Here is a 25,175-nt window from a genome sequence, read left to right on the forward strand (position 1 = left end):
CATTCTCATGGGGTTCTGCTATAACCGCTAATGTGGAATTACTTTTTGTTGGAGGAGCTTCCGTCCTACGTTATATTCCGATCCAGTAGGTGGCAGCGTGAAAAGATACAGTAGTTGTCAACCCTTCCAAAGAGGTTCTGATGTTGTTTGGCGTTTCCATGGAACCAGAATCTCGTGGTACGTCTTTTGACGATTTGACGTTATCGTATCGTCGTGGCTAATTGTAGGAACAGCGGTTAGCAATGACCTAATGTCCGAATTTCTTTTCACTTAAATTAATTTCCCTTGTATCGTATATTCTTAACTTCAGGAAATAATGCGGGTGTTCAGCCAACTCACGTTTAAGAGTAAGAGAAAAAGGAATTAGGGAATCCTCCTCAGTGAAGATTGACGTCCGATGTGATCATGCAGTGGAATTTAGACAAAGTCACGGGGTAAATAGAATAAAATTAATCTATTTACGATGTAAAACGAGATCTATCTATCCATACGCCATGATTGCACAATTCGATCATTAATTGAAAATGAAAAAAATTATCATCAAAATTAATATTCTGTCCTTCTGCCACATTTTCTGCAAGTCAACATACCTGATGACGTATGGTCTCAAAAAAGTGTAAATCATCATTCCAAGATTGATGTGGCAGATTTTAATTCACTGCAGATTCCTAACAAGATGATGTGAGGTGCAAACGTCGGATGTGAGGTTACACATTAAACAAATGTCTTCATTTTAAAAAAAAATATAACTTCTATATATCATAATCTTCTTGGCCTGCCGGCACGGTGGCTCAGCTGGTAAAGTGTTGGCCTCACAGTTCTGAGGACCCAGTTTCAGTCCCGGCCCCGCCTGTGTGGAGTTTGCATGTTCTCCCTGTGCCTGTGTGGGTTTTCTCCGGGCACTCCGGGTTCCTCCCACATCCCCAAAACATGCAACATTAATTGGACACTCTGAATTGCCCCAAGGTGTGATTGTGAGTGCGACGGTTTGTCTCTATGTGCCCTGCGATTGGCTGGTGACTATTGCAGGGTGTAACCCGCCTCCTGCCTGTTGACAGCTGGTATAGGGTCCAGCACACCCCGCGACCCTCGTGAGGATAAGCAGCAAAGAAAATGGATGGATAATCTTACCATGGTAGACTTTCAGGGTGTAATGGCTTGACTTTAAATACTTGTTTCAGGCTTTAAAGGGCTCGGGATTATTTTAAGGGTACTGCCAACATGCTCTTGAGCATGTTACTAAATCACTCATATTACTATTGGCTCTGTTCCATTACTTTGCAGCACAGGTTCCAAACTCAAGGCCCAATTCCAGACCCAGACTACCACATCAAATCAAAGCAAATTATGACCGTGGACTTCATGTTTCTTGCTCAAATCAGGACCAAAGCAGAAAATATGTTGATGTGGTTTTAGTCATAATGAGGGAAAGCATAACTGTAATGTGGCCCACACCAAAATTGAATTTGACACCCCTGCCTTCTGCTTATATTTAAATGTGGCCTGTGTTAATGTAGAATCACAATATATCATCATGTCTGTTGTTATATATTATTCATATATCTTTTAAAAAAAAGTGTAAATTGAATTCTCACTCTCGGGAACAATTAAATGTTGTTTTCTTGCTCTGATCACAGTTTTTAATTACTTTTTCTTACAGCTCCCACCCACAGGAGTGTTGACTAAGAGTTAGCCCACCACTGTCACGGAAAAGTAATGTCGCAAAGGTAAAGTTCCTCGCAACCACAGTAGTCAGGCTAGCGTATTAGTCATTCGTGGCTAATGCAGTAAACCAGTCATTCTCAGAGTTTTTACACCAAGTACCCTCGAAACAAAAATGCTATGCACTCCAAGTACCAATTGCACCACCATGACCAACATCAGTAGTAGCAGTAGTGCATGCAGCTGGCCTCCTTCATTAAAACAAAAAAAGAAAAACATTTAATTATTATGAGTCACTGTAACATTATATGCTTGAGCAGGAAAATGACAAAACTACTAAAATCATGATTAAATTGAAATTGTGCTACGTAAAAACTGCACCCAGATAAGTGCTTAAATGCTTAGAGATTAAATATCCATACATTCAAGGTAAGAGTAAAAAACAACTGAACTGTACTTGGTAGCAGTGTGAGCAACGAGTTAGATCGTTGGCCTCACAGTTCCAGGACCTGAGTTCAAATCCCGGCCCTGCCTGTGTGGAGTTCGCATGTTCTCCCCATGCCTGCATGGGTTTTCTCTGGGCACTCTGGTTTCCTCGCCCATCCTAAAAACATCCAACATTAAATGGACACTCTAAATTGTCCCTCGGTGTGATTGTGAGTGCGGCTGTTTGTCTCTATGTGCACTGTGATTGGCTGGCAACCAATTCAGGGTGTACCCCGCCTCCTGCCCAATAACAGCTAGGATAGGCTCCAGCACTCCTGCAACCCTTGTGAGGATAAGCGGCCAAGAAAATGGATGGATGGATGGATGGATGGATGGATGGATAGATGGACGGATGAATGAACTGTACTTCAAGCACCCCTAGAGAAAGCTTGCATACTGTTGGAACCACACTTTGACAATCACTAGTCTCAGCCAAAGGCCAGGCAAAAGTTTTATCTGATAAAGAAGAGTTCTCACATGAAAGAAGAAAATAAACACTCAATTAAAATGTTTTGCATCGTGAAACAGCACATGATAAAATGCGAACATTTTGCCAATTTGCTTCATGTATTTGTCAGCCAGGCGCTTAAAACAAATTGACTTCATTTTGGATCTTCAATGCCCTAAAAATGAAGGTCGCGCATATTTCAAGATGTAGTGTCATTATGGTGGTATTTTTGTAAGATCAAAACACAATATTTCCAACATTAAACCCATTGTCTCGGCTTTGGATGTTTTTTACTCTTATGACTGAATCTCCATCCCAGGACATACAACGAACTCTGGGCGGAGGCCCAGATCGAGTTGAGTCGTCTGCTCGTCGAGGAGCTTCCCGCCCAACCTCTTAAGCCGGAAAAGGACCGAGTGGTGTTCTTCCAGAGACTGGCCATGCTGTACGTGCGCTATCTGCAGATACTCAGACAACTAGAGAAGGTCTACGACCAGGTGGTGCACCCGCAGAAGAGACGACTTATTCTAAACACCCTTGAGGGCGTGATGGGCCGAGTCCTAGAGTTAAAGAATGAAATGGTGGAAAAAGATTTCTCTGAGTACCACTACATGGACGATGTCCTACATGACCTGAAGCTCACACCTGTAAGTTGCATTTCTGAGCGCTCCATTTCATGACGACCCAGTCGATTTGGCTTCTGCCAGTCATGAACGTCTCTCTCCAGGCCGACCTTGAGGTTCCGATCCCTCACTATTTTTTGAGGGAACGCAGCGAAGGCATCCAAGAGCGAACAGCGATGCTCACAACTGTCCTTCAAACGTTGGAGACTACTGGAACAGAAAAAGTAAGTCATTCAAAAGTTCATGAGTTCATCTGCAGACAGTCTAGGATCCCGCCACTAGGTGTTTCTTTAGATGCAATGGGTTCAGTCACATCACTCCAGTTCTGTCATCTTTGCACCAGCCCAATCTTTACTTTGGGATTCAGCACAACATTTGAAGTCACTTCCAGTTTGAGCTCTCAGTGGATTTGGTGTTATTTGACGCATTTTACTTAAAGGAAAATTCTGGTGGTTTGGAGTAACAATGTATCCAATAGGTCATGTAATATGTACTCTATCTTGATAATGTGATGTTAAATCCTCTCTCAATGTCGCTTACAAAAAAATAAAAATGAAGATAACAGAACGTTGCAGTCCATTGCCTTCAAATTGAAGAATGCTACTTCTTTTGAACTAAGAGCTGCTTCTTCACTCAACTTAACAAATGAAAAAAAATCTTAAAGCAGTCTAATTTCTTTCTTTCTTTCTTTCTTTCTTTCTTTCTTTCTTTTTCTTTCTTCTTTCTTTCTTTCTTTCTTTCTTTCTTTCTTTCTCTTCTTTCTTTCTTTCTCTGCTGCCATTGTGTTGGACTCCATAGATAGTATGCAAGTACCGAACGATGTGTCCACTGAGCCAAAGTCCGTATTGTGTGTGTTTTTCCTTGGACTGATCCGTTAGCGCGTGACAAAGAATATGAGTCAAGACGAGGCCATCCGAATCATTCAAGTGGCAGAGAGAGCGCGCCAAGGCCGTCTGAGGGCAGCCTTGAATGAAGCCAGCAGAAGGTTGAGCAAGATACCCATGACCGAGGACCCGAAGCCCGCCGACATGGCCCGTGCTGCAGTCCGCATCCAGAAGGTGCTTTGTCGTCAAGAGACCACCCTCAAACTTTGAGTCTTTATCGGCTTTATGCTGAAAAATGGTTGATTTTCATTTGCAGGTTTGGAGGGGCTATGTGGAGAGGAAGAAAGCACAGGCTGCTCGCATTGAAGATATGATTTTCCTCGGAATGGTAAGCAAAATGCCCTCCATTTTGCAGACTGAATGAGCTCCTTTGTCAGTCAGTTCTGCTTTTCTAGTCGTGTGCAGTCAGCGAACTTCATTGACACTGCTGTATGTTGTTTGATCTTGCAAACATTTCCGTCAGGCCCCGCATCCAAAATACCAGGCGCCGTGCGAGGCCATAGTCGCTGCCCATGCAAATGAAAAGGCCACGCGCAATAAACAGAAGCAACATGAGGACGACTACCAAAAGTCTGTGACGGCAATCGCCAACCACCTACTCGAGGTGGAGGGTCAGGACATAGCCAACAATATGAAAGAACAAATCAGGCAGTGGTTTATTGAATGCCGGTCAGTTGGACACAAAAGTCAGGTTGTGTTTTGTGCTCAAATAGTGAAGAATTGGTTGAAAAGGTTTGTTCTTGTTTGTCTCTCAGCAATCTAACAGGAGTTTTCCCAGACTTTCCAGATGACGATGAGGGAGGCTCAGCCATCCTTTTTGCCGAAAAGGATTATCAGCAGGTAAAACGCACTTTCAGTCAAAAGAGGATTTGCTTGCACCCTTTGTACTTGCAGCCATCATATTTGCTGTCTTTTAAAAAGTTACTGGAGGAAATGGCTGAAAATGAAGATGATGGCAAGAATAAAAAAGGAAAGCCAGATGAGAAAAAGGATGCTAAAAAGTCCAAGGGGAAAGATGCGGTAATGGCTGTGTTCCTTTATATTAACTCCTTCAAAAAAATATATATATATAGACAATGGAATTATCAACAATCCAGAAAATAAATCCATCCTAATGCACTTCAACTTGTTCCTTTGCCACAGGAAGAAGAGGAAGGCTTAGTCATGCTACCTTCGGCTTTTTTGGCAGACTTGGAAATGTACAACAAAACCTTTGTTGGTAACGCAACTTCAGCTGCTTTCAAGTCATGATACTTTGCACGGAGGAAAAGAGAGGGAATCTCTTATTCCAAATTTGAAATAAAAAAATGTAAACATCACCGCAGATTTCTGGGAAACACGCACTGAGTCTCGAAATTTTGACCAGCGGCACGAGGTGGAGCTGATCAAGGAGGAGAAAAGGGTAGACATCGAGTCAGAGATTCGAGTCAAGGTGAATATTGAGGAATGCAAAACAGGAGCTTAACGAAAGCAAGAATTGCATCTGTTCACATTCACAATCATTGGAGTCGGATGCAATCGGCGATGCTGTTGCGCTTTCCTCAGGTGGACGAGCAGATGAGACAAGAACTGGCGGACTGGAGGCTTGCCGTGGAAAAAACGCCAGCCAAAGTTTATGCGAAGGTGTCACATCGCCTCATCTAATACTTGGTTGCTCTGCGTGCACTCAGGCCAGTTGTGTCACTATATTTGCAGAAAAAAGCAGGCAAGGGTGATAAGAAGAAGAAAAAGGGGGAGAAAGATTTGACAGCTGATAGGTGAGACAAACACAGACATAATTACAATGTAATCAATTAGACATAGAACACAAGTAAAGCGGTCTATAATATTAGCAGAGGAACAAGAATACACAACGTGGTCAAAGGCCAGGATTTTGTGATATGAAAATAATTCCCCTCCATTAATGTGATTTTAAAACATGGACAACTCATTTGAATTCCATATATATAAAGACAGTGAATATAAATAAGAAACAACTGCCTGCATTCTTAACAAAAGTTTATTGTGCAACCTTGGTTTCATTAAACCCTAAAAAGATCACAAATGGTTAATTAAAAGTGTTCAGCTTTGAAGAAATCCATGTTGAACTTTTTCACAGTGATTCCGAAAGGGCACAAAGACAAGGCTGCTTGTCACACCGTCCCTGCACTGAAGAATAGAGGGGGCCAGTACTTTGTGGCTGTTTTTCTTCAGATGGACTTTAGGCTTTATTTGTGGTACGTCTTCTGAACTCTTTGAAATTGCAGTCATGTTTGCACAAAACCTTCAGGCATCTGCTGAAAAGCAACAATAACAACAAAAATCAGGAAAAGCTGACTAGAACGTCTGAAATTTAGCTGCGGCTAAACGAGGGCACATTAAAGGGTGGCCGTTATGTGACTTTAAGGGTAACTAATTTTGAGCAAAGCCACATCCTAGATATAAGCATGCAACCACATTATGAGTTTATTTTACTTCCCCTCTCAAAAAGATTGAGCTGTACAGGTTTAGGTTAACTAGATTTAAAAAAAAAAACAAAACGGATTTGTCTTGGTTCATTTATATATTTTTTACATCACGAAATCCTGGCATTTGAACAGGGGTGTGTAGACTTTTATACACGCTGCATGTATGGTAATTAATTCATGCCTTGTAGGACTCTTGAGTCTTTGTGTCAGGAGATGGTGGAGGAGGGTTTGTTGAAGCAAGCAAACTCTGTGCGGATGCAGGACTACCTGGGTAAGTCGAACTTTTTTTTTTTTAGCTCCAATTGATGCTTATTTTGTTGCAGAATTTTATGTGGGCTTTCACAGAACTGTTCCTAGCAAGTATCCTGTCTCTTTTTTTTTTTTTTTTTCAAGAATTAATTTGATACCCAGCATGACATTCTACACCTGCCCAATCTAACAATATTGTGTGGATAGTTTGCTGAAGTGTACTTGTAATAATCTATTCATTTTGTTTTGCTACAAGATAAAAACACATTAATTATTGCGTTAATAGAGCTATAACAGTCTCAATCAAAAGTGAGATTTAACGCTAATGTTGTGACCTACTTCTCATATTGGTTCAGATTAAGCCTTGCACGAGTAGCTAATGTTGTGACCATGAGGCTTTATTTTTGTTATTTAACAGCACCGTGATGCCCTCTTCTGGTGGCAAAGTTGATAATGCCATGATCATGCTAACTAATTTCTACTACCTTCTCAGTCATGATCAGCACAGCTTTCTGCAGCAAGGTTTTAATCTTCCGTTTCTTTCTTTTCTGTCAAAGGTGACTTCAACTATCTTGGAAGCACCCTGAGACAGAATGACATTGAACCCATGCCCTCAATGTCAGATGTGCGGCAACTGATATCTCTTTATGGAATTCTACCTTTAGGTAGGCGACTCCCACGTACAATAGCAACTATTGTTTTAAAATGATCATGAGTTGCTTGTGCTTTGTAGGTTCTCATGCGGTCCATGAGAAGGCCCCCCTTACCAAGGCCATCCTACTAGCAGGGCCATCAGGGGTCGGCAAAAAGATGTTGGTCCATGCAATCTGCCAGGAGACCGGTGCCACCCTATTTGACCTGTCTCCTCTCAACATTGCTGGAAAATATCCAGGCAAGAGTGGCCTCACTATGATGCTCCATTTGGTTTTCAAGGTAACACAGGACATGTTTTTTTTCTACCACACAAACCTATCTATACTTATGCTATATTTACCTGCTGTAGCAACACACAGTACGTAAATCCCAGCTTGCCTATCAATACCTGCTTGCATCACAGGGGGAAGTTTTTTTAGTAATCTACCTAAGGAGGTTTTCCAAGATGTACACTTGGGTGAAAATACGCAGCTCAAAGAGCACTACATAGGATAATGTCTGCAGAGAATCATTATTTCAAAAGTCTTGTTTGATGTCTTGGTAAACAGTCCTTCGATGATCATTTCCACGCAGGTCGCAAGACTGATGCAGCCTTCAGTGATATGGATCGATGGCGCAGAGAAAATGTTCTACAAGAAAGTTCCCAAGGAAGAAAGAGCGGTATTGCTGATTAGTTAAAAAATAAAAAAACACTCATTCATTTACTGTATCTAGCATCTCTAACAAAAATATGATCGACACGTCCAGTTAGAACCCAAACGTTTGAAGAAAGATTTGCCAAAATCACTCAAGCTGATCAAAGAGGAGGATCGTGTTCTCATAATTGGAACAAGTAAAGATCCTATTAGCGCCGATATCAAGTCGATGTGTAAGATGTACACAAAAGTCATCCTCATCCCACGACCCGACTATGGATCCAGATATGGTAGGAAAACAAACATATTAACATTGAGCAAGCGTTTCTACTATAATCTCCAATGTTGGTATTAACGGGGAATGATTTCAGTTTTGTGGAAGCAGCTGATCCAAAAACATGGAGGCGCGATCACTGCAGCCTTGGACCTCAGCTCCCTGTCAAAAATTTCCGATGGCTACACCGCAGGTCACATGATTCAGGCAATTCAGCAAGTCATTACCAAGCGCCGAATCCTGCTGCAAGATAAGAGGCCTTTGACTGCTGTTGAGTTTGTGGCCCCGCTAGCCAAGTTCAGCCCTGTGTTTCAGGACGAAGAAGAGGCCTTAAAAGTACCTCGGATGATTTATCTCATGACTGAAGACATTTTTCTAGCTGATTATAAATTCTGTTTGTATTTGTGTGTCTAGAAATGGTATGCAAAAACCCCCTTGGGAAAGAAGCGGAGTAAGGCTGCTGCAGAAAGGGAAGAGGCGCTGCAGGCTCAAGCTAAAGGGAAAGGTGCACCGAAGAAAGGAAAGAAATAATCTGCCTCGCAAAGAAATATATATTAACATTTATGAATGCAATTGTAAATGCAATCTAGGTATCATTTTAAATAAATGAAATGAAGAAATAGAGCTTGGTTTTTTTTTTGAGACAGTGCTCCTTGAGAAAGTTATTTCAGGCCCTCTGTGTATTGCACATACTGTATGTTGAACATTAACAATAAAATCATAATCATGACTGGTGCATCTCATTTGAGCCACAAGAGTCTGAAAGCGTTTTGCTTGCACTCATGAAAGATGTTTGGGAGTGACAATCTTTTATAACTTCTCAAACGTTGGCATCGTAAATAGCAGTGATACTCTTTCCACTTATGAATACATTATGTAAATTCATATAGAAAGTGGGCAGCACGATAGAACAAAACATGCAGGTTTAAGATTCTTGTAAAACCGTTCTCTGTATGTGCACTATGTGAGTGTACAAGTAATATAGGAAATGGTTGGACGGTTTGATGGTTATGTAATGACTAGAGAGGTTAAATGAATGGTTAGCGTTTCAACTAGTTGTCAGCTTCGAGGCTGTGTTGAAATTAGACGAACAGGATTGTTGACAAGTCAAGGAATGTTATTCTGCTGCATGATACAGCTGCCTGGGCAAAGTATGTTATTACATCCACCTGCAGGAAATTACTTTTAGGCCATCTTCTCAGGACTAACAATTAAAATTTCCACGTGAATATGATCTGTTTTTAGATGTTGTGAAAGCTGCTGTGATGTCTCTAAAGATGGCTGAAAGCACACCAAGCCATTGGCTTGTTCTGTTACATGAGTGTGACTTCTTAGACTGAATCAAACTTTTTTTTTTTTTTTTTTCAAATCATGTAACTAGATCAACCTTTAAGATAACTGGGCTGGTGGAACTCAGGCAAGTGAGATTGGCTTGCAGGGCACTATGCCAGTCTTGCTGATGACACGTTTTTTTTGTTTCCCCCCCCCCCCCCCCACAGCAGGCCTGTAGAGATTACCGTGTTGCTAAAGTTTCACTGGATTAAGTTGTGCTCACTACCACATGGAGCTGTCGGTCAAGTGGAGCAAACACAATGCCATGCTGTCCTGTTTGTGTTCTGTCTGCCAGTCTAAATAAGGAAACATTTAAATTTAGTGTAAAACTGTTTATTTATTTATTTTTATAACTATTATCTTTAGTTTGGACAGTATAGAGAGGTTAAAAAGGCAAAATCCCAATGTGTGTCTGTGCGTGTGCGTGTGTGTGAATAATGACCCAATGAAATGGGAGTTCATCATTGAATAATCTTTTCATGACCTTTCAACTGTGAGGGTAGAGGAGCCTCCCTGAGGGGTAATGTGCATAATGAACTGTCAAACAATAACAAACAAAAGGACAATGACATACATACAAACAGTAGATTGTAATGACTTGCAAACCCTTTTGGACCTGAACTCAAGTGAACATTATCGCTTGTGCAGCGGAACACGCTACTGTCTTTCCTGAGCCGGATTTAAAGAATAAACTATAAAAAAGGGTGGGTCGTATCAAGAAGGGCATCTGACAAACACATTATCTGAGTGAATCTGTGTTGGGCGGCATGGTGGCTCAGCTGGTAAAGCGTTGGCCTCACAGTTCTGAGGTCCCAGGTTCGATTCCGGACGCGCCTGTGTGGAGTTTGCATGTCCTCCCTGTGCCTGCATGGGTTTCCTCCGGGCACTCCGGTTTCCTCCCACATCCCCAAAATGTGCAACATTATTGAACACTCTAAATTGCCGCTAGGTGGGATTGTGAGTGCGGCTGTTTGTCTCAATGTGCCCAGCGATTGGCTGGCAACCAGTTCAGGGTGTACCCTGCCTCCTGCCCATTGACAGCTGGGATAGGCTCAAGCACTCCCCGAGACCCTCATGAGGATAGGCGGCAAAGAAAATGGATGGATGGATGAAATCTCTGTTGCAAGCTCTGATGGGACAAGCTGAAAGTCTTCAGTCTCTTTTGACTGTTTACAACGTATGGTCAAAGAAAACAACAACTTTACAGTACATTAAATCCACGTTTCCACCTATCACAACAGATCAGTTCGTTTATTTTGTGTTTCCACTTTCAAAAGATGTGGCACTTGCCAAATAATCTGGTTGGGGAGGAGGAGCCGGTGACCCTAGAATCCATTAATTAGTAAACACTAGGTCATAGGGAATAGAGAATTTTTTTTCAAACTAAGAATGAAGATTAAAATGGTGTATCTCTGTTCTGGTCGTTTGTTCACTGGATTGAACTGGACTAACTCCTCTGCTAGGTGTAATATAAAACAGTTTGGTTTTGAAATTCATACCAGCAATATTTTCCAGAAGAGCTTTCAGAGAGATATGTTTCCCTCAGAAAACAAAGACATTTAGAAATGAGGAGAAATGAATTCTGACATTGGATGGGAATTAACTGAGGATAGGAAGATAGAAACTTTGGGCAAGCATGTGTACCTAACGGTAAAAAAAATTCTGAATATATGGTCATTCTCCCAAATGGGTTGGTCCACATCACATTATAGTAATAACAATATGAATATCCCCAAAATAGACATCTGGTTACTTGTACAGTACATTTTCAAAAAAAGAGTGTAAACAGTTATTAGTCTATCTGTACCCAGTTATTGACTGGTGACCAGTCCAGGGCTGGAGTCAACATCTCTGCTGCTGGGTTAGGCTCCATCTCAGCCAAAGTGCTCCCTTGAAGAGGGTAAGTAGTTGAAAAGCAATGAGAAGAAATTCATCCAGGACAAATGCATCAGAGCATATACACTTTACATAACACTCCCCAAAAATGAGAAGCAGACGGGCATGGACGATGTCAAAGTTATTCTGGCTACTATCTGAACAATATAATCTGACGACAATTTGGTTGAATATCCCGATTCTATGGATTTCAGTGCCATTCTACTTCACACGATGGAAGCTATCTTTGCCCGCGTGCTGACAGAGAGCTATTTGGAGGTCTGTATGTGAGGAGGGATGTGTCAGCTGTTCACTAAATCGCTCCATCACAGCACCGAGGGGAAAAAAGTTCTGGAAGCTTTCTCCTTCAGTGAGGCTGCTTCATATTCTGAATGTATGCATGTTGACTTTGTTAATATTGTAGGCTTTGTTGTTTTGCGTGAGGGTGTTTTTTTTTTTTTTGTATTCCTCTACTCTTCTCAAGCCAATGTGAGGACATATTTCTTTTCAAATACAGTACCTTAGAGTTAAAGGTAGGTGCATCGCTGCTAGTGTTTTGTTTCTAGGAATGTGTCTTGACATAATTCTATACCGTAAAGGAGGGGAAAAATTGTATTCCAACATTGTAGATGGATATTTTATTCCATTTGTTAATCATAAAGACACTCTTGGGAGTTTGAGATTGCTCTTGCAATGTTCGGCTTCAACGGTAAGTTGAATCACATGCCCTCCAAATCCAGACAGTTTTGAAATGTGATGCTGCTCTGATGATGGCAGCTAGAAGAGCCTTGTAAACATCTCGGTTCTACCGAAAGTACTATTGGCTCCAACTGCTCAGATGTGATCTCAATCTACTCTCTTTTGGCCTCTTGTTTTTAAGCTTCCCTTTCTCAGTTGTGGGCATTCAGTCTCGTAGAGACAACATCACAGCTGAGTCTATATCGGTGGTGATGATCTAAGTCAAACGAGGTGACAGAGATTATAGTGCCCGTCATTACCAGGGAGGTCGGGCATGCCTATGTGGCTATCTACCATACAATAGAGAAGCCATGTGTCCTGATTTTTGCGCAGCTATTTTGGATTTTGTAACTTTCTGAGCAGAATCAACATCATCATAAAGTGCCTGTAAAACGTCTCCATTTTACCCTCCAAAATTGCAATTTTCCAAATTTACTTTATATTTACGTACCAGTTAGAAATGCATACTGGTCATGTTTGCACACCTTTTTATACATACAGTGAAGAAAAAAAGTATTTGAGCATCCTGCTATATTGCAAGTTCTCCCACTTAGAAATCATGGAGGGGTCTGAAATTTTCATTGTAGGTGCATGTCCACTGTGAGAGAGATAATCTAAGAAGCAAAGTTCAGAAATCACAATGTATGATTTTTTTTTTGCATTTATTTGTGTGATACAGCTGGAAACAAGTATTTGAACACCTGAGAAAAACAGTTAATATTTGGTACAGTAGCCTTTGTTTCCAATTACAGAGGTCAAACGTTTGTGGTAGTTGTTCACCAGGTTTGCACACACTGCAGGAGGGATTTTGGCCCACTCCTCCACACAGATCTTTTCTAGATCAGACAGGTTTCTGGGCTGTCGCTGAGAAACACGGAGTTTCAGCTACCTCCAAAGATTTTCTATTGGGTTTAGGTCTGGAGACTGGCAAGCCCACGCCAGAACCTTGATATGCTTCTTACGGAGGCACTCCCTGGTTTTCCTGGCTGTGTGCTTCGGGTCATTGTCATGTTGAAAGACCTAGCCACAATCCATCTTCAATGCTCTGACTGAGGGAAAGAAGTTGTTCCCTAAAATCTCACAATACATGGCTGCGGTCATCCTCTCCTAAATACAGTGCAGTCGTCCTGTGCAATGTGCAGAAAAACACCCCCAAAGCATGATGCCACCACCCCCATGCTTCACAGTAGGGATGGTGTTCTTGGGATGGAAATCATCATTTGTATTCCTCTAAACACGGTTGGTGGAATAATGACCAAAAACTTCCGTTTTGGTCTCATCTTCCTACAAAAATTTCTCCCATGACTCCTCGGTATCATCCAAACGGTCAGTGGCAAACTCAAGACGGGCCTTGACATGTGCTGGTTTAAGCAGGAGAACCGTCCGTGCCATGCACGATTTTAAACCATGATGTCTTAAAGTCACCTTGGAAACGGTGTTCCCAGCTCTTTTCAGGTCATTGACCAAGTCCTGTCGTGTAGTCCTGGGCTGATTCCTCACCTTTCTCAAGATCATTGAGACCCATTGAGATGATATCTTGCATGGGGCTCCACTCCGATTGAGATTGACCATCATGTTTATCTTCTTCTTTGCTTTTTCTAATGATTGCTCTAACAGTGGACCTTGTTGCACCAAGCTGCTTGGCAATTTCTCTGTCGCCCTTTCCAGCCGTGTAAGAGTTATACAATTTTGTCTCTGGTGTCTTTGGACAGCTCTTTGGTCTTGGCCATGTTACAAGTTTGACTCTTACTGATTGTATGGGGTGGACAGGTGTCTTTATGCAGCTAATGACCTCACACAGGATTCGGTATAATACATGGAGTGGAGGTGGACTTTTAAAGGCAGACTAACAGGTCTTTGAGGGTCAGAATTCTAGTTGATAGACAGGTGTTCACATACTCATTTGCAGATGTATCACACAAATTATTAAAAAAAAATCATACATCCTAATTTCTGGATTTTTCTTTTTAGATTATCTCTCACAGTGGACATGCACCTACGATGATAATTTCAGACTTTTCCATGATTTCTAAGTGGAAGAACTTGCAATATAGCAGGGTGTTCAAATACTTATTTTCTTCACTGCAAGATGACGCAAATTACTCAAAATAAGTACATACATATTGTACAGATTTTTTTCTGCAACTATCACTATTTGAGCCAGAAGAAAACCAAATTCTCGTTATTGTGTTGGAAAAATGTATAACATGAAGGAAACACACTTTAAGAGACTTATTGTACTAGCACGTGTGAAAAAGTTTGGTCACATTAAGTCAGAATTAAGTAAGGCCAAAGTGTTACTCAGGTGGCCTTGCAAAAAAAAAAAAAAAAAGAAAAAAAATCTCCCTTTACTGTTCTTTTAAAGTTTAGTGATCTTGTTTCCAAATGAGAATCCTGACATGCTAAAATAAATGCTCTATTATGATTGTGATTTAATATATAAATTTAACATATCTGCATGCAGTTAGGGATAATTATTTTTTTATTTTTTTATCGTGCTTATTACTGTAATGTTTAATTTGGCAAAGTTCCTTTTGATTAAACTGATCATGAACACATGAAGTGAAAAGTAAGACAACAAAAAACAAAAATGATTCCTATGGCATTAAGGGGTACAGGTGGCTATATTTACTGTCATTGGCACTATGATTAAGAAGTAGGATCCTTGAAAAAATATTTCTAAAATAGTGGTTCACATTTCTTCTGAATCAAGACAAAATACTAGCAGGTGTGGTTGTCCTGCACGATGGCTCCAAAATGCAGCACGATGCATTACTTTTCTACAACACTGCTAACTAGAAAAATAAACAATCTAATAATAAAAAATTTGGCTGAGGGGGGGGGGGGGGGGGGGGCTTGCTTGAGATCAAGAAGTGGCCACCTCGCCAGTGAATGGGTTGGATGCTATCTTCCCCCTTTAGTCTTGTAACCTTTAGCAAGATTTAGTTGTGCTGGTCAAACAAACCTTCTGGCGATGTCAATCTAGTAGAAGCGTGATTAGTTTTGTAAAAACACACTTTTGACACAGTTTCTGTATCGGATCTCATTGGTAGTCCAAGTAGATGATATAGATCAGGTGTTCAATAACTTCCAGGAATCAGTAGAGAAACACGGGGTTCTGCAGTGAATGAAGTGTGCTAGCTAATTTAGCTACTGGCAAAAGTATAAAGACCTATATGTACATCTTGCCACATCATCCACAGATTTACCAGTAATCCATATGTGATTCCAGAACCAGACAGAAAGGCTTCAATCAATCAGTAGCCATTTGGATTGCAAGAAAAATGGTAGACAATATACCTGGAGGAATAGTAGCGGCTGCAAGTAAGTTCTTTATTTAAAATCAATTGCCAACATCTGTTATGGAGTGCATACATCAACCCATTTTTGTCTTCATGGTTCAGAGAACCGTCTGCAGGTGTTGAGAGGCTTAGAGGATGTGGAGGTGTCAGAGTGTGAGAGCTGCTCTTTTGAGGTGACCCTTAACTTGTCATTCATTGAGGGAGAGTGGACCAGAGATGGGATACGCCTCAAGTCCAAGCCCAACTGTCGCATCAGCACACACGGGAAGACGCATTCTCTCATATTAAACAGAGTGGCTTTGGCTGACATGGGCTTGATCTCTTTCCAGGCCAACGACATTCAGTCCTCCGGTAGACTCACTGTTAGAGGTAGGCTTGGACAATTGACCTCTAGGGTCCAGGACACTCATATAATTGAATTCTGGATGTAGGTTTAATTAAGACTGCTGAACAGAGGTAAAATGATGTGGCTTTAATTTGGACCATTCGTACAGGTCATTGATTTCAGTACGTGAACAGAATTGTGGCTTGTTTCTTTACTTTCAACCTAGCGAGAGACATCCACATTATCAAGGAACTAGAGGATGTTGATACAATTGAGCGCCAGTCCGTTGGCTTCCTGTGTGAAGTAAACCAAGTAGATGTAGACGGTCGGTGGTACAGAGATGACTGTAGGATCCGACCCGGAGACAACATTAAAATTAGGCATCAGGGTAAATGAGCCTATTGTACATCCATACACTATCTATGATGTCAACATATTTAATAAAAGGCTGGATTGCATAACTTCTGTTCTTAACCTGCTTTCAGGTAAAACTCACACGCTCTCTTTTAAGTCAGTCAGGCCAGAGCACGCTGGAGAAATCAGATTCACAGCAGAGCGTGTCTCATCTTATGCAACTCTTACAGTAAAAGGTGAGTCTGTTGGTGGCTCAACAGTCGTACCATTAAGGTGCATTATAAATTTGACACATCACAGAGAAAAGTCTTGTGAACAAGCCTTACAATTAAAAGATGAATGAATTTAAAAAAAGTAATCACAAAATATGTGAAATCAAGCTTAAAATTTGTCCAGAACTGAGACATTCTTTCAGAGTTTACACGCTCTTGGTGTGTCGATGAGAGTTTAAAGGTTAGGCAAAATTTTTTCACAGACTCTCAAGACAGACCAATAATTATTCCAATTCTCTACTATTTTGTAACAAATTCTTGTAAATTCCAACAGGCAAATGGTTTTCAATGTACACTGTCACATACTTCGCTTAAAGCACTTGCTGAGCCTGTTCTTTCAATTTTCAGAGCTGCCAGCCCAAATAGTCCGTCCCCTGAGAGTCAAGATTGCCATGTATCACCACAGAGGACTCCTGGAGTGCCAGGTTTCTCGGGCCAACGCTCAAGTCAAGTGGTACAAGAACAAGAAGGAGCTTGTGTCGAGCAAAAAGTACCAAATTGTCAGCCAAGACGTCTACAGGCAGCTCACCATTGATGACGTCTGCTCCTCAGACGAAGACACCTACACCTGTGACACAGGAGACGACAAAACCTGTTGTCAGCTTCTAGTTGAGGGTGAAATATACGCAGACATTGTAATACACAACATTTGGAAGTTTGCATATATAGACACAATGGAAACGCTAAAATTCAAAGCCATGTTAGTGTTGGTTTGGATTTCAAAACAGCTGTTCCCATGAAATAACACAACTCATCTTCAAGCATTTATGATCTTAACCGTCAATTGTGTCAGTAACAGAATTGCACTGTATATTATGAATGTCCATGCAGAGCAGGCTATGAGCATTGTTCAGGGCATGAGCTCAGTGGAAGTGACCGAACCAGAGCCAGCACTCTTCCAAGTGGAGACCAGCCTGAAATCAGGGAGGCCGCCCAGATGGACCCTCAATGGAAAAGTGTTGGAGCCCAGTGAAGAGGTGGATATCTACAGGAAGGGTACCATCCACAGCCTCTGCCTCACCTCGACAGACAGCTCCATGTCAGGGCCTGTGGTTTTTGTCGCTGGCAAGAGCCGTTCCTCTGCTGAGCTCACAGTAAAAGGTGGGTAAACCAGCCCTCCCCCAAGTAAATCCTCTCCTTAGTCGTTAGACAGTTGAAGGTATTGCTTTCAGCTGGTAAACTATCTCTCTCCCTGTAGAGCGACCCCTCCAAGTTGTTCGCAATTTGGAAGATGTAGAAGCCAAGGAGAACAGCTCTGTCACCCTGAGCTGTGAGTTTGCCCCCTCCCCCAGGGTGGTGAGGTGGCTTAAAGGTCGTACCACTCTGAAGACTTCCAACAAGTACAGAATGAGGAGAGATAGGAGACGTGCAGAGCTGACAATCCATGGCTTGGTAGGGATGGATACTGGGCAATATCGCTGCACAGCAGGCGGTTCAGAAAGCACCGCACATGTTAAAGTGGAAGGTATGTAAATGATTATAAATAAGGAAATGATTTATTGAGCTGAAAGCTGAGGTGTGTATGCCACTTGCTTTTGATTCACTCCACAGTGCGAACATTGAAGCTGATGAAACACCTTGAACCATTGGAACTTGAAGAGGACGCTGTCGCCAATTTCACTTGTGAGCTCAACTATGTGGTTGCCAACGTAGAGTGGCTCCTCAACAATGTCCGCCTCTATTCCAATGCCATGAACAGAATCCAGCACATGGGTACTATGCATACCCTCACTATTAAGAAAGTGAGACCCCAGCAAAGCAGGGTCACCTTTAAAGCTGGCCTTCTTTCAGAGACAACAACTTTAAAGGTCAAAGGTCAGCTACAATAAGAAGTTTTCTGACGTATCACATCTCGACATATAATATGCTGATTTAATTTTGTTTGTATTCCTGCTACTATTGCCTATAGAGCGCCCTGCGGTCTTCCTAAGACCTCTGGAGGACGCAGTTGGGGAAGAGCAAGGTGAGGTCTGCCTACAATGTGAAATTTCCAAAGAGTGTGTGATTCCAGTCTGGAGGAAGGATGGGATTGTCCTGACACCTGATGAAAAACACGAGCTATGCCAGTATGGGAGATCCATGGCACTGATTGTTCATTGCTTGAGCAAAGATGATGCTGGACAATACACCTGTGATCTGGGAACCAGTCAGACCAAGGCTAAAGTTTCCGTACATGGTTGGTTGTAGCAATAGATATGAAATACAGTACATGGACAATGGACATTTTAATGATTGCATAACTTAATGTGTTTACAGATTTACATATCACTATTGTCCAGCGCTTGAAAACCACATCTGTGCTAGAGGGTGAAAGCTGCACTTTTGAATGTCACCTCTCTCATAATCTTAGTGATGAGCCTTTCTGGACTATCAATGGTCAAGAGGTTGTCTCCAACAGTCACTTCCAGGTCGTCAACAATGGTCGCAAGTACAAGTTGAGCATTAAAGATGTGGTTTTGTCAGATGCTGGAGAAGTGATATTTACAGTTAAAGATTTAAGCTGTAGGACCATGCTTTTTGTCAAAGGTGAATAAACAGTATTGTGATTAAGGCAAAATGAATTTATGTTTAAAAAAATATGAAGTGTGCCTTAATCTATTTTCTGTGATGTTAGAGAGGCCAGTACACATTTTTAGGGATTTGTTGAATGCCAAGACTGTGCCAGGTGAAGATGCGGAGCTCAGTTGTGAACTCACCAAACCATTGGTCACCATCCACTGGCTGAAAAACGGCCATCTAATCAGGCAGAGTCACAAATACAGGATGAGTGTGGAAAATAACCTTGCAAGGTTGATTATCAAGAACACCACGATCAGAGATTCAGGAGAATACTGCTGTCACGCCGATGGTGTGGCCTCTCGTGCCAAGCTAGAAGTCAGAGGTAGGTACTGGAGAAAACAATTATTTTGGATTATTCAATTTTTCCTCAAGAAGATTTATTTAAGATTGATCACTGACAGAAAATAAATTGCTAAGGCAATGAAGTCATGGTGACTTGTTGACTGCTGTGATATCATATTTATCCCACTCGAGAAGGCTGTGGGATTGGTAGGATTCCCATGTTCTGCATTCACAAACAATTTCTGAAATGTCTATTCCAGAACTGCAGCACTCATTTGCAAGGGAGTTAAAGGACACCCAAGCAGAAGAAAAGGGTAAAATAACTCTGGAGTGCGAGACTCGACAGCCAGCCAAGCGAGTGACCTGGCTGAAGGGCATGATGGGGCTCAGGTCTAGTAGGAAGTATATCATGAGGCAAAAGGGTGTGGTACTGTCACTCACCATCACTTATCTTGAGAAGTTGGACTCAGATATCTACACATGTGATGTTGGGACCATGCAGAGCCATGCACAGCTGACTGTGCAGGGTGAGGAAAAAATTCGACACTGCATCACTGTGGCTCACTGAGGATCGTTGAGACCAGGGGGCTCTGGAGACAGAGTTTGGTTGAGGTTGGGCTGCAGACTTGGGGGGCATGCAACCGTGTGCAATTTGAATTAGAAAATATAAAAAAAACTTTTTATATATATATATATATATATATATATATATTATATATATATAAATATATATAAAATATATATTTTTCTTCTTTTTTTAAAACAAAAAATAAGATAAACAGTGACTGTAGTGTAAACATGCTGTGTACAAAAGTACTTGTAAAAATTTTCTTGGCAATCTTTCTCTGCCTGGTCGATCTCACACCCCATAGAGACATGTACCCAACTGTGATTAGTAGGGTGATTAGTAGAGTCGTGAGCTCCCCACACAAGACTGTAAATGTGCCATTGATATAAAACTCCAGGGCTACACTAACATTAAACCTTCATACGTTGGTGGGGAGATTATTTGGGAAGGATGTGCAGTGAGAAAAAGGTGATTAAGGATAGCGATGGAAATGTTGACTGGTGCCAGTAGTGTGCTAAGTAGCTGGAAAGAGTACTTTGAGAAGTTAATGAATGAAGAAAATGGGACAGAAGGTAAAGTAGCAGGGGCAAGCGTAAACAACCAGGAAGTGGCAATGTTTAGTAAGGGGTAAGTTAGAAAGACACTGAACAGAATGAAAAATGGAAAGACAGTTGGTCCTGATGACATACCAGTGGAGTTATTGAAGCAATTTGGAGAGGTGGCTGTGGAGTTTTTGACCAACTTATTCAATAGAATACTAGTGGGAGAGAAGATGCCAGAAGAATGGAGCAAAAGTGTGCTAGTCCCCATTTTTAAGAACAAAGGCAATGTTAAGAGCTATGTAAACTACAGAGCAGGCTGTCAAACTCAAATTCATAGTGGGCCAAAATTTTAAAGTGAACAAAACCATGGGCCAAGGTTGAACAAATGACCCTTTTAATATGGAACCAAACAAGTCCGTAATACTTGTAATACCGGCGGGCCAGCTCTAATATTAATTTGAAATCGCCTCACGGGCCAAATATAATTACACAGTTTGACACCTATGCTATAGAGGAATAAAGATGATGAGCCACACAATGAAGTTATGGGAAAGAGTGGTGGAGGCTAGACTCAGGACAGAAGCAAGTACCTGCGACCAACAGTATGGTTTCATGCCTAGAAAGAGTACCACAGATGCATTATTTGCCTTGAGGATGCTCGTGGAAAAGAACAGAGAAGGTCACAAGGAGCTACATTGCGTCTTTGTGGATCTAGAGAAAGCCTGTGACAGGGTACCAAGAGAGGAACTGTTGTACTGCATGGGTAAGTCTGGTGTTGGCAGAGAAGTATGCTAAAATAGTACAGGACATGTATGATAGCAGCAGAACAATGGTGAGGTGTGCCTTAGGTGTGACAGAGGAATTTAAGGTGGAGGTGGGACTGCATCAGGGATCAGCTCTGAGCCGCTTCCTGTTTGCAGTGGTAATGGATAGGCTGACAGATTAGGTTAGACTGGAATCCCCTTGGACTATAATGTTTGCAGATGATATTGTGATCTGGAGTGAATGTAGGGAGCAGGCGGAGGAACAATTAGAAAGATGGAGGCACACACTGAAAAGGAGAGGAATGAAGATTAGAGGAAGTAAAACAGAATATATGTGCGTGAATGTGAGAGGCGGAGGAGGAAGAGTGAAGCTTCAGGGAGAACAGATAGTGACAGTGGATGACTTCTAATACTTGTGGTCAACAATACAGAGTAATGGAGAGTTTGGTAAGGAAGTGAGGAAACGGGTCCAAGCGGGGTGGAACAGCGGAAGGTGTCTGGTGCTCTGTGTGACAGAAGAGTCTCTGCTAGGATGAAGGGCAAAGTATATAAAACAGTGGTGAGGCTGGCTATGATGTACGGATTAGAGACGGTGGCACTGAAGAAACAACAGGAAGCAGAACTGGAGGTAGCAGAAATGAAGATGCTGAGGTTCTCGGTTGGAGTGAACAGGTTGGATAGGATTAGAAATGAACTCATTAGAGGGATAGCCAAAGTTGGATGTTTTGGAGAGAAGGTTAGAGAGAGCATACTTAGATGGTTGGACATGTTCAAAGGTGAGAGAGTGAATATATTGGTAGAAGGGTGCTGAGGATGGAGCTGCCAGGCAAAAGAGCGAAAGGACGACCAAAGAAAAGGTTGATGGATGTTGAGAGGGAGGACATGAGGACAGTTGGGGTTAGAGAGGAAGATGGAAGGGACAGACTTAGATGGAAAAAGATGACACACTGTGGCGCCCCCTAACGGAACAAGCCGAAAGGAAAAGACGAAAAGAAGAAGACTTCGGTGGGGGCCACAAAATATCGTCTTGAGGGCTCCAAATTGCCCACAGGCTGCCATTTTGAGACCACTGATTTAAACCATGGCAGTAATTTAGCTATTTGAGGGTCTTCGGGGCCCTCAGTAGGACTGTTCAGAGGGAATAAATCTTATTTACCAATTTCTAGTCTGAGAATGTAGCTTCAATGGCTCTTAATCAGCTGCAAACCAAGTGTTGCTATGAAAGCAGATGGACCTGTAACAAATGCAAACAAATTAGAGTTGGCTGACCCTCGAATACCTTTGCCAACTTGCTGCAACAAAAATTGCACCCCTCCTGCCGCTACTATCCAGAAAAAACCTCTTGAAGCATTTTGAAGCAACGTGGTGTGCAAATGAGAATTCCTGCAACTATTTTTCTGTTGGCAGAGAACAAAAAAAGAAGGGAAGTACTAAATATTGGAGAGGCTGCTGCGACTGAAGGCCTGATTCAATGAATGCATGAATCCAAACTTTTCTATCGCCACTTCTGGGGAAGAAAGGTTGTCTTTACATTATATACAATATATTAATATGTAGGCAGCACAGTGGATCAACTGGAAAGTGTTGGCCTCACAGTTCTGAGGTCCGGGGGTTCAATCTCAGACCCACCCTTGTGGAGTTTGCATGTTCTCCCTGTGCCTGCGTGGCTTTTATCCGGGTACTCAGATTTCCTCCCACATCCCTAAAACATGCAGCATTAATTGGACATTCTAAATTGCCCCTAGGTGTGATTGTGAGTGTGGCTGTTTGTCTCAATGTGCCCTGCGATTGGCTGGCAACCAGTTTAGGGTGTAACCCACATACTGCCCGTTGACAACTGGGATAGGTTCCAGCACTCCCTGCAACCCTTGTGAGAATAAGTGGCTAAGAAAATGGATGGATGAATATGAATATGTACGACTTTGCAGCAATGGGCTGGATCTCACTTGTTCATCCCAAACATAATTTCTGTTGTGAAAGATTGTGATGTAACTGTTTATTTTGATTGGTCTCAACATCTGTGCTGTTACGACATTATTCGTTGGCGATTTGATATTTTAATTGCAGCCAAACTAGTTGCAAACGGTCAGCCAGTTATGAAAACCAGTTGCAGTATTCCAGCACACTGCATGACGTGAAACTTGGTTTGCAGTTGGTGTCGTAGGAAACCATTGTAGAGGTCTGGGGTATGGACCTAGGTCTAGATCTGAACATAGATGCCAATTTTGTATTTTAAAACAATATATATCATTGATCACTGATTCCTGCACTGCTTCACACTGACTCGTATTTTGATAACCTTAACATGGGAGTGATGTGAGATTTATAGTCCATTTTTCTGTCTCTGTCAGGCCAGAGGGTGGTGATCCTGGATGAACTGGAGGACATCGAGTGCCTTGAAGGCGACACAGTCACATTCAAGTGTCAAATCTGTCCCAGTGATTACACGGGGGTGAAGTGGTACCTGGACGAGACTCTGCTTTACAATAATGAGCTCAATGAGATCCAGATGCTTGTGGGAGGCTACCACACATTGACATTTAAACAGCTTGCGCGCAAAGACACTGGAACCATCTCATTTGCAGCTGGTGACAAACGATCATATGCGTCACTTTTGGTTAGAGGTGTGGTTTTGTCTTTGCTTTATTCTCATTTTCTCTGTTCCATTTTATTAGCTAATTGGTTGGCTTGACTTGTTCACATGACTAGAGAGACGTCCAACCATTTGTAAAGCGCTTGAGGACTGTGAGGCTATTGAAGGAGGAGGTCTAGTTTTGTACTGTGTGACCTCAAAACCGTGTCACGTCTTGTGGTACAAAGATTGTTGCCTGATGTGGAACTCCTCAAGGTATTTCGCAAGTCTTTCGGGATGTGAGGCTCGGCTGGCAATTCGGGAGGTCTGCCAAAGTGATGCTGGAGTGTATGAGTGCAGTGCTGGATCTGTTACAACAAAGGCTGTTGTAACCGTAAAAGGTATCAGTGGAAATTCTTCACCCAAATTACAAATGTAAAATTGTAGTGTAATAATAATAATAAACTTACTTTAAACTTTTTGTGTAATTTTGTGGTTGCTTCCTTTTAGCTATTCCGGCTGAGTTTACTAAGCCTCTACAAAACATAGAGTCCCGCGAAGGTGAGACTGCGACCCTGACATGTGAGTACTCTCTCCCGGGTGTCCAATTCCACTGGAGAAAAGGCAGAGAGAACCTCAGGCCTGGAGACAAGTATGTGATGAAACAGAGACGGACCATCAATTCACTCATAATCCAAGCACTAAAGCCAGAGGATGCAGGAGAGTACACCTGTCAGTGCAGAGACCACTGCAGTACTGCAAGGCTCACAGTACAAGGTATACCCATGCTCCTGAACTTGGTCTATGTAGGTTCTTTAACATCCTGGCCCCTAATATATTAAAATGCCACATTTTAGTGCAGCCCGACACACAACTTTGCAAGAATCATGCTCGCTAATCAGCATTTTGATATGTTATACCTGTGAGGCAATGGACTATTACTGCAAAACAGATGTCCAAGAGATTTTTAAGGAATCAGCGCACAATATTTAGGAGAAATGGGCTCTTTGGTGGTGGCAGGGTGAATGACATGATAGGACATCTGAGGACCAAGGGTGAAATCTGCCCTCGCCTGGTTGGAATTTGCATGTTCTCTCCATGGCTGTGTAGCTTTTCTCTTGTTCCTTCAGTTTCTTCACACGTCTCAAAAACATGCATGGTAGGTTGATTGAAGACTAAATGGTCTGTAGGTGTAAATGTCTGTGCAAATGTTTGTTTGTTTACATGTGCCTTGAGATTAGCTGTCAATTAGTGCAGGGTGATGCTAGTGAAGATAAGTGGGCATATTTTTGAATAACTTAATACCTATGGAAGTGTCATTTAAACAG

General features: G+C 41.9%; 2 protein-coding genes across 3 annotated transcripts in view; both read left to right on the forward strand.

The window, feature by feature from the left end:
* Nucleotides 1–54: 54 nt before the first annotated feature.
* zgc:153738 (uncharacterized protein LOC558115 homolog) lies at nucleotides 55–9,029 on the forward strand. 2 transcript variants are annotated; one of them, XM_061826054.1, is made up of 21 exons: nucleotides 111–177; nucleotides 311–434; nucleotides 1,661–1,727; nucleotides 2,916–3,243; nucleotides 3,324–3,443; nucleotides 4,098–4,277; nucleotides 4,360–4,431; nucleotides 4,567–4,772; nucleotides 4,859–4,943; nucleotides 5,025–5,123; nucleotides 5,247–5,322; nucleotides 5,429–5,535; nucleotides 5,649–5,726; nucleotides 5,799–5,860; nucleotides 6,739–6,821; nucleotides 7,357–7,464; nucleotides 7,533–7,732; nucleotides 8,027–8,113; nucleotides 8,201–8,378; nucleotides 8,460–8,698; nucleotides 8,777–9,029. In XM_061826054.1, the coding sequence occupies exons 3-21, from the start codon at nucleotides 1,717–1,719 to the stop codon at nucleotides 8,891–8,893; spliced, it is 2,436 nt and encodes an 811-aa protein (XP_061682038.1). In that variant the 5' UTR covers nucleotides 111–177; nucleotides 311–434; nucleotides 1,661–1,716; the 3' UTR covers nucleotides 8,894–9,029. The 2 variants fall into 2 exon arrangements, with proteins under 2 accessions (XP_061682037.1, XP_061682038.1); XM_061826053.1 differs by lacking the exon at nucleotides 311–434 and having other exon boundaries at nucleotides 55–177.
* A 6,562-nt stretch (nucleotides 9,030–15,591) lies between these two features.
* The window catches only part of obscna (obscurin, cytoskeletal calmodulin and titin-interacting RhoGEF a), a 47,625-nt gene continuing 38,041 nt past the window's right edge, over nucleotides 15,592–25,175 (forward strand). Inside the window, exons 1-15 of the mRNA XM_061825224.1 lie at nucleotides 15,592–15,631; nucleotides 15,712–15,978; nucleotides 16,161–16,322; nucleotides 16,420–16,524; nucleotides 16,909–17,175; nucleotides 17,392–17,661; nucleotides 17,759–18,025; nucleotides 18,112–18,375; nucleotides 18,470–18,736; nucleotides 18,817–19,086; nucleotides 19,175–19,441; nucleotides 19,662–19,928; nucleotides 23,627–23,899; nucleotides 23,985–24,248; nucleotides 24,358–24,624. Coding sequence (XP_061681208.1) covers nucleotides 15,592–15,631; nucleotides 15,712–15,978; nucleotides 16,161–16,322; nucleotides 16,420–16,524; nucleotides 16,909–17,175; nucleotides 17,392–17,661; nucleotides 17,759–18,025; nucleotides 18,112–18,375; nucleotides 18,470–18,736; nucleotides 18,817–19,086; nucleotides 19,175–19,441; nucleotides 19,662–19,928; nucleotides 23,627–23,899; nucleotides 23,985–24,248; nucleotides 24,358–24,624 — 3,517 coding nt within the window. The remainder of the gene's footprint in view (nucleotides 15,632–15,711; nucleotides 15,979–16,160; nucleotides 16,323–16,419; nucleotides 16,525–16,908; nucleotides 17,176–17,391; nucleotides 17,662–17,758; nucleotides 18,026–18,111; nucleotides 18,376–18,469; nucleotides 18,737–18,816; nucleotides 19,087–19,174; nucleotides 19,442–19,661; nucleotides 19,929–23,626; nucleotides 23,900–23,984; nucleotides 24,249–24,357; nucleotides 24,625–25,175) is intronic.

The sequence above is a fragment of the Syngnathoides biaculeatus genome, chromosome 7 (assembly GCF_019802595.1).
Source record: "Syngnathoides biaculeatus isolate LvHL_M chromosome 7, ASM1980259v1, whole genome shotgun sequence".
Lineage (NCBI taxonomy): Eukaryota > Metazoa > Chordata > Actinopteri > Syngnathiformes > Syngnathidae > Syngnathoides > Syngnathoides biaculeatus.

Excerpts from the sequence above, each read along its gene's own strand:
- zgc:153738 (XM_061826053.1), top strand. Across the intron at positions 4,432-4,566 it reads ATATGATTTTCCTCGGAATG|GCCCCGCATCCAAAATACCA; the intron begins GTAAGCAAAATG and ends CATTTCCGTCAG. Across the intron at positions 4,944-5,024 it reads CCGAAAAGGATTATCAGCAG|TTACTGGAGGAAATGGCTGA; the intron begins GTAAAACGCACT and ends TCTTTTAAAAAG.